The 9,052-nt window shown below is 46.2% G+C and overlaps 1 protein-coding gene across 1 annotated transcript; it reads right to left on the minus strand.

Moving 5' to 3' along the window:
* Positions 1–4,647: 4,647 nt before the first annotated feature.
* Positions 4,648–8,982, minus strand: SOWAHC (sosondowah ankyrin repeat domain family member C). The gene has a single exon (XM_042867287.1). The coding sequence runs from the start codon at positions 8,980–8,982 to the stop codon at positions 7,516–7,518; it is 1,467 nt and encodes a 488-aa protein (XP_042723221.1). The 3' UTR covers positions 4,648–7,515.
* Positions 8,983–9,052: the final 70 nt, after the last annotated feature.

Genomic DNA, 9,052 nt, shown 5'->3' on the forward strand with positions numbered 1-9,052 from the left:
AGGCAAAAGTAGCCTTTTGTTTTTTGTGTGTACATACTGATATTTGACCCCTGCTTGGCTGCCACTGTTTGAGTTGGCTACAGAGATTCTAGGGACAGGAGCTGCATCTTTTCTGTGTTTGGACAGCACCTGGTATTATGAGATCCCAACTGTGATTTGGCAATACCAACCTGCAAACTGCAGTAGTGGTGTTATCAACAGAAGCTTTGACAACCTAGTACATTTCCTCTGCTCCCAATCAATTACATTCCATTCCCTCAGTGTCACTTCCACGTTGTTTCACTCAACCTCAAATCAGGAAAGATGATGAAAAGTTCACAAGGCCATAAAGGACTATAAACAGTCCTGCTTGTATCAGCAACTCCATAGCTTATGGTAAAAATTCCATTCTAAAAAGACCACTTAGGAAAATAATATAAAAAAATCAAATCCCATCTCCAAAGTTCTCCTGTCACTTGTTTTAACCAATAAAGTGATATACTTCAAAAAAATGTAACACTAATATTTTCTGAGTAAACAGCTCTTCGTTACTGACCCACTCAAGTCATGGGTGCTTTCTGTAAGGATGAGTGGGATTTAAGCCAGGCATGGGAAAAAGGACCCCTGAAGAACAGTATTATGAAAACAGGAACACTAAAAAGTTCAAAAGAAGAAGCTGTTGCCCTGTGCTGCTTAGTCACTGTGTGTGCTGGCAAGTTTCAAAGGCATTACTCTTTTTTTTTCTTTCTTTCTTTCTTCCTCTTTACCTCATATGTTCAGTTGGAAGGGTGTGTAGGGAAGCAAACTTTCAAAAAGATTAGTCATCTTTAAAGTTACAGTCTTCTATTGTTAACAGCAGATGAGGCAAACCTTTCCAAAATGTGGATTCATCTAGGCAGCTATCCAAAGGGACTCATCTGCAGGGGAGGATGAAGTGGGTGCTCAGGCTATGTACAACTCCCACGTAGGACCCATCATAAATTATAATAGTCCTTTATAGCCAAGCGTATAGGCAGTGGAAATCTTGTCAGATTGCCGTGGGAACATGAAGCAAACTTTAGGTGAGAATATTCTGGGTTAAAGAAGAAAAGCCTAGCACATCCTAGCAGACAACTGTCAGTGAGCCCTTAAAAAATACACCTCTTGGAATACAGTACTGCAAGCCAGCACCCGCCGTGCAACTAGCTCTCATGCATTGAAAAGGCAGTCTCAACAAATTGTGCAAAGAACAGATATGATAATTGTGTTGATCCAACTGATTCTATCAGCAGCTAAAGAGTGACAACATACCCAAAGCGTCAATATAAGCTTTACAAAGTGCTTAGCACCACTTACACATGAAAGCCTTCTTAGCACTCTCATTTCATCAATAGTTGGTTCATGCCATTGACATACAAAAGTGTAATACCTATGTAAATGCTACATCTCCTTCAAGGGGAGTACTTTGAGCAGTTTCAAAGGGCTTGAACGTCACCACTGCTACAACCCACGCTGTGCAGCTGCAGGCTGAGTGGAGTGGCAGTTCTGGTACTGCAGTCTGTTCCACCCAGCCCATCTGTGATAGAAAGGGAAGGCAGAAGACAAGGGCGAGGCTGGCAGCTAACAGCTCTCTTGTGGGAGGCTGTTGGACCAGCAGGACCCAGCCACACACTCCCAAGTTAACAGAGTTACTTCCATTCGATATATCTAGGGTAGGATTGTATGCGATAGGCTACAAGGAAAAGAAATAGCAAAAATAAGTGCTGCTATTTTTTCAAGGGTTACCAATGTTTTTGTTGTTGTTGTTGTTGTTGTTTTGGTATTATGAGGCTTTATTATTCCATGCAAGTTTATTTTCAGAGAACAGCTCTATAAGCCTGCATAACGCATTTTTTCTTCTGCATTAAAAGTAATAACAGACAGCAACTCCTCAGTATGAACTCTCCCAAGCAATTCCTGTGCCTCAACAAATACTGCAGGCATCCTTTATTTCTTTCCTAAAAGAAAACAAAAACAAACACAAACAAACAAACAAACAAAAAAACAGAACAGCAAAAAACAAACCCATAACCCCAAACAGAAACAACAAAAAACACTCCCCAAGAACAGACACCCACCCACCCCTCAGCTTCAAAAAGAGATTCCCATCAGTCATAGCCATTCCATCACCATTCCCTCAGTCACCCCAAGGAACCACTCAGGAGCCTGAGAACCGACTAGAAAAATTGAAAGGCCTCTAGCTTCAGGGGAAAAATACTGAGGAAATTCCCAAACTCACTTCTCAAGGACAAGAATTGTAAGTGTGCATGCTACAGGCTGCTTTGTTTAGACAGGCAGGAACAGCTTCACTGATTCACTGGCAGCGATGCAGATACATGCAGGGACACAGCTCTGTTGACTAGCTCTCTTGTCTCTTGACGTGCCTGTCACAGGTTGGCAAAATACCTGGTAGTGAAATAAGTGGATGCTAAAATAGATTCATGTGACTCCCTACCTTCTTTTCATGGTTCCTCCAAACAACGGGAGGAGATGCTTTACAGCTACTGATACTGAAGGGCAGATGCATGTAAACCACAGTGATTCATTCTATACAATCCATTTGAAAGGACACAGAATGCAGTTACACCTTGACCCAAATGTTACTTCCTTCTAAGGCAACTTTTATGCATGGTGTTAACAGTGTAACTCCTTGGAAAAATCTCAGAACAGGATTTCTTCTACCACAAAAGATGGAATACCTCCCCCATAATGCAGTTGTATCACAAACCAATCAACCAACCATGGTGGCTTGGCTCAGTTTTTTTTCCAGCAACGTGCATAATTAGAACCTATCAGCACTGAGTTTGGCTGAACTGAAAAATGATACAAGCTAAACTCTGGAACAGTTGCAAAACAAGAAGACAAGATGCTTCAGTGTAGCAAAATTCAGAATCATGTTCCATTTTCCCCCAGATGGTCATTTAACCCCACCTGAACAGCCAGTAGCTCTCCCAAATTCTAATGTTAATCTGAGGCCTATTCCTCCTTAACACTGAGCTAGGGACCTGAAAAGACAATGGCAGTACATACTTATTTTCCCCCTCAACATGAGCAAAAAATAAAAAATAAAACAAAAATAATAAATCCCCACCAACTAAATAAAAAAATGCATGACCAAACTTTTTTTTCAGGATCAAGTCCCTGAAGTGTAATGTCTTCAGGCTCACATGCATTCCCTATAGCTTTGGCCACTCAAGGCACAGCAAATCAGGAGTGCAGTCCCCTTACCCTTTGTTTCTTGTTAATGGAAAAGTAGTTTAACAACGCAATGCTGAAGGGCTTTTTCCCCTCAAGTTAAGTGGGATCAATCTGATGCACAGGGACTCTCCTGCAACAGCTGGAGCTACACTCAACACAGAGGAGTTGTTTGTATTTCTTGCAAACTGTATTAGCTACACTAGAAAATGCTACTGAGAGGAGGGACTGAAATACTTGAAGTCAGACACGAGTTTACATTTGAGCTCTCAGCGGGTCATCTCTCCCAGGCATTACTCTGTAGCAGAAGGGGTAGGTGTTCAGATGGGTTTCTGAGCAACTGGGCAAGCCACTGCATGATCAGCAAAGCTCACGTCCTTGCTCTCCCCGTGTAACCTCAGCTGCTTCCCCACGTCCCCAAGAACGCTTCCCCTTCTTCCTCCTCTCACTTCTGTTCCCAAACCACCAACTGGGGGCTGCTTGGTTTGGAGCTGCATGCATCCTCATCAAGCAGCATCAAGCTGAGCCTTTTTTCAGTTTAACCATAAATTTGGATGGCTCTCAAAGGAGTTACTGGCAGCATGTAACTAAATAGATTTCACGTAAGTTTTAGTCAGGCAGCAACTTAAAAATATATCAAGGTACACCAAAATATGACAGTCTAGCAAGGCAATGCAGTGAAATTTCCCTTCAGAGAAGCTTCTGCTTGTAGTTAAGACATGTTACAAAAAGCCTTAATCCTAAACCTTTTTTAATTAGGTATTGACCTTTACATAGTGGCAAAAACTAGCATTAAATCTTCTCAGAGATTTTTAGTGGCATAGAAATAAGGTCAGTGTGCTATTTTAAGTCAAGCACCACCGCTCTCCCAGGCCCTTATTTAGATGCACTTCTCTACAAAAACCTTGTTGTGTCTTCATTTGCTTTGACACGAGCTTTTGGAGAGGAACTGCTAAGGAAAAAAGTTACTGTCTAGTAAACAACTCCACCATATTTTTAAAGCGTCTTATTCTTCTGTTATGCAAGACAATGTCAGAATCTTCACAATAAAGGAAAATCTAAAACAAGGATACAATCATTAAGGTTGGAAAAGACCAGTGGGATCATCTAGCCCAACCATAAAGCAGGTTTACCATCCAGTATGCAAAGCAGTACCTGAGTATGTAGCATGCATGAGTAGATTGAAGCCTTAACAATTCATGGGCTGTTTTCATTTCAGTAAAACAAAAACTTGCAGATTTTAAACTCCTAACCATTGAGAAAGACACCCATAAAAAGCAGTATTAATAAAAAAGTGACAGGCTTCCAGGCCTCTAGAATATCACAAGCATAAGATACAATAAAAGATATCCAATGTTCACATCGCAGTCTCGCTGCCTTGCACACTGTCACAGGAAGTAAATAAACACAGGACATTCCAGTGTACTATTAAAAAGACACCAGTAAGTGCTCCAGTTTTCTGTACCATACAACTTTATTTCAAATTCACATATTTCTAGGCAATGTATCCAAAAATATTTGACTCAAGAGTACCTTTAGATTGTAGATATCCTGGAACAGGGCATCAAGCCTTTCCTATCTCCAAACAAAACATAAGTTTCAGCTCATGTTATAAAAAGTAACCGTGTGGAATGTGACAAGTCATAATGTGAAATCAAAGTGCTTTAGTCCTGCAGAGCAAACAGACACTAGTGGTTATCCAGCCATTTGTCAATATATCTCTAACACCAACAGTACCAATTTTTTAGGGTTTGAAATTGCTGCAATGGCACTCCACCTTGAGAAAGACTTTGGACCATTATCATGAAGTCTCGTGAGCTAACAGTCAGTTACACCATATGAGTTGGCAAAAGCTTTCACTTAGATACTTCAAACAGTGAGTGAGAATGATGCATAAGGGAACATTTTCCAAGTTCCCTTAGTAATTACCAAGTTCTACTGTATTACACAAGGTAAAATTATGTTCCAGTTAGTCTTTTAAAACCCAAACTATGCTGTATTCCAAATCCCAAAGCATCAAAGCTCACAAATAATTTCCTCAAACCCCAACAGCTAGGACTCAATATGTTTGTGCAATTATTTGCTATTCACATGTGAAAAGAAAAACACTTCACTCAACAGATCCTCTGAAGAAATGGTAAGCAGAAAGTTACTTTAATTAGACTGGGAAGTAGATAGTTGCTTGGAACATACTCAATTCAGAACTGCCATGTTGTAGAAAGTTCATGTTGCAAATGTCCAATTGGAGACCTTTTTGCAGAAGCCTAAAAAGCTATTTACCTTCCGTAATGAAGGGAGTTTAGGACTTCAGCATTTAATTCTCTCCTCTGGTGCAAACGAACTTTGCAGAATTATGTGTATGATTTTTTTCAGACACTCAATTGTTGTATGAGCCTAAAAAGGAAAGGCTGAAGAAAAATTCCTGGTCCTGTTCAGATGTAAAGACAAAGTGCTTTGCAAAACTGATTATATCCACTGTATTTGTAGCAACCAACCCAAAAAGAAGGCACATGAAATCTATATTATAGCTATAAATTATAAATTAAAGCAGAAGCTCTGTATAATTTCTAGCCTTTCTGCGTGAAATTAATGACCAGCACCTATACAGAGTTTCAGTTATTTTCAATGTAGCTACTCCCAGAAATACTTAAATGTCGCCTGCATGCTTATGCAAACACTGACTTTCATTAGGTTTTGACACAAAGTGCAGATACTGGTAATTTATCTGCATGGGAAGTCTGAAACAGATAAATCGCTGCCACTCCCTTCCTCTGTCACTAAAAGCGTAAGCCACCAGCAACAGCCACAGACAGCTGTTACCTTGAAAGTGCACCACTCCCAGCAGCAGTTTCCCCATGAAGTGTTCTAGCAGCTATGGAACATACTTCATCAGTGTCTCAGGTTTGGAATTTACTGTGTTGAAGTCTAAGCACTTTCTGTTAAAGCTACCTGATGGGCAGGCACATACATTCTGAGGAAGCCAACTTGAAACGCACTCTGACAAACGTTGCATTGAGACTGGCAGTACCTTAATATCTAAGCACAGCTGAACTTCCACCTTGAGCAGCATTCAGGATCCAGGGACAGCTCATTCTCAATGAGAGCCTCCTAGATTTCACTGGAATTGCTACCACTAAAGCAGAGAAACAAGATTCAAGGTCTCAGAAAGCTTTAGCAGACAGATAGCATGTTCAAAGCCTTGGTTATTATTTCTCCGGAAATACAAGTTTAAAAGAACTCAAACACCATTGCCATCACTCATCACACTGGTTTTACTGAGAGGAACAGAACTTCAGAGTTCTGGTTATTCACTTTGTACCTCCCCTGCTCCTTTTCTCCTCCTCCTATTCACAAAGTAAGTTGAAGGGATTGGCACCTGAGTTTTTAGCAAACACAGATCTGTACCTTCTACATTACAGGACCACGTGAAAATTGCATGCAATGGTGTCTGTGCTCTTTTCTAGAGCAGAGTGACTTTCACAAGTAACACATTCAACACAATTTTCTGTTTTCGAATGCAGTGAGTTACACAAACAACAGTAACAAGACTTGACCAGACTTAATAAACAGAACTGTACTAGGTCTGGCACTTGAGAATTCACAGTGATTAACATAAAACTGCTTTGCCTAAGACAAAATAAGATACCAAATATATAAAAGACTCTTCACTTATACTGTATCAGTATCCCAACAGTGACAAGCAAGATCAGTAGTACCTCAGACAGCAGAGACTTCAGCACACGGCTAACTTTGTTCATTGTTTGCAGTGCAATGCTTTTTTTTTATTATTTGCAACATCAAATCCGGCAATTTTCAATGCATAAAGTCAACACAGACTCAAGTCTTTGCTGGACTGAAATTTAGATTCTGACAGGAAACTGTTACATATGATCTCATTTTGGGTACCAACTCCACACCGTGCCAGGTGGTATTGCTGTTAAACAAGAAACTTAAAATACACCTGCATATTACTGAGGTGGTGCTCTTACATAGCAAGTTATGAGCAATTTATAGTACGGGTTTATAATACAAGAGTAGAACATCTGCATTTTCCTTTCCCTCGCTCAACTCGCTAATCCTAGGGGGTTTATGAACACGTTTCTGACCCAGAAGCATCCCAGCGTTTCTCAGCTCACCCACTGCCCCTTGTCCCAGCAAGGGCCCAGCCAAGGCACCACCTCTTCGGCAGCTGCCAGAAACCCAACTGCAGATTCCAGCAAGGCTCTGGGACCCACCTCCCCCAAGAACACGAGTTCAGACGAGCACCTGCTTCAACCTACAACCTGGGGCACTCTGGTCCAGGCACCCACCTCCCCCTTGACCCTACCCAAAGATGTTGGACTTTGGCCTGAGCTTGAACGATGTCTTCAGGGATTTCTCCTCATGCTCATCCTCTTCAGTGTCACCACGAAAGGAGGGCGTGTTGTGGATGATCTGAGTCCTGAAGCGGATCTTATTAAGCCGAGGCTTCATCCGCCCGCTGCCTGAGGCTTTCCTGGCCATCTCCTTGCCCTTGCCTGGCACCGCTGCCCCATCGGCACCCCCGTTTTCCTCCCCAGTGCTGTGATGGTGGTGATGGTGGTGGGAAAGGCGGTAGCTCATGAGGTTGGAGGGCAACACCTTGGAGAGCCTCCAGCGCACACTCCCGTTGCTGGTGGCCCCTTCCTCTTCTTCCTCCTCCTCATCCAGGGCTCCCACCAGGCTCCGCATGTCCCCCGAAGTGCCCTGGTGCAGATACTGGGCAGCCTTACGCCCGCTGTAGTCGCGGATGTCCACATCGGCATCGTAGGCGCCCACCAGCAGCTTCACCACCTCGGTGTGGCCGTGCATGGCGGCGATGTGCAGCGCCGTGTGCCCGCCGCTGGTGCGCGCATTGATGTCCACAGGCAGCTGGTGCCGCTGGGCAAAGTTGACCAGGGTGGCCAGCAGCTCCTGGCGCCCATGCTTGGCGGCCCAATGCAGCGCCGTGAAGCCGGTGATGAAGTCCTTCTTACAGAACAGCGCCGGCTCGCAGCTCAGCAGCCCCTCCAGCGTCTCCCACCGCCCGTCCGAAGCCGACAGCATCCACGCGTGCTCCAGCGGGTCCAAAGCCACCGAGCCCGTCGTGCTGCCCTCCTCCTCGGCGGAGGACGAGGCCACCGAGGCGCTGTCCGAGTCGCCGCCACCGCTGCGTCCGCGACCCCCTCCGGGCGGGACGCCGCGCTTCAGCTGCGGCGAGCCGCCCCGCGCCGTCTCCCTCAGGCTCCTGCGGCCGCCCGCCGCCCCGCCGGACCCCTCCGCTGCCTCCTCCGCCGTTACTGCCGCCTCCTCGCCGCCGCCGCCGCGGCCGGGCGCCGGTCCTCGCCGGGAGCCCTTCCGCTGCCCTCCGCCCGCCGCCGGGCTCGGCAGGGGCGCCTCACCCCGCCGCCCCTCGGGCTCCGCGCGGCCACCGGCATCTCCGCGCGCCGCCGCCTCCCGCTCAGCGCCCGCCCGCGGGGAGGGCGGTGGGCTCGGCCGCACCGCGCTGCCCTCCGCCGCCGCCTCGGGGCTCACGGCGCCGGCGGCTCCTGGGGCGCAGTACCGGCGCCGGAGGCACACGTACTTGGCGCCGGTGTCGGGCTCCTGGCGCACGGTGGCCACGGCGTTGACCAGTTCCTTGAAGTGCTGCCGGGCGGCGGCGCGGCGCTCGGGCTCCGGGGGGCTGAGCCAGCCCCGGAAATGCTCCCGCAGCTCCTCGTGGCGCGCCCGCCCGCCCCGCTCCGCCAGGAACCGCACCACCGTCTCCTGGCCCAGCTCGGCTGGCTCCGCCATCACCGCCGCTTCCCCATCGCGCTGCCGCTGACTGCCGCCCAGGGTGCGGCGCGGCCGCCGTTGCCGCCCG

This window comes from Lagopus leucura, unplaced genomic scaffold (genome assembly GCF_019238085.1).
Source record: "Lagopus leucura isolate 7727_CA_CO unplaced genomic scaffold, USGS_WTPT01 Super-Scaffold_100001, whole genome shotgun sequence".
NCBI classification, from domain to species: Eukaryota; Metazoa; Chordata; class Aves; order Galliformes; family Phasianidae; genus Lagopus; species Lagopus leucura.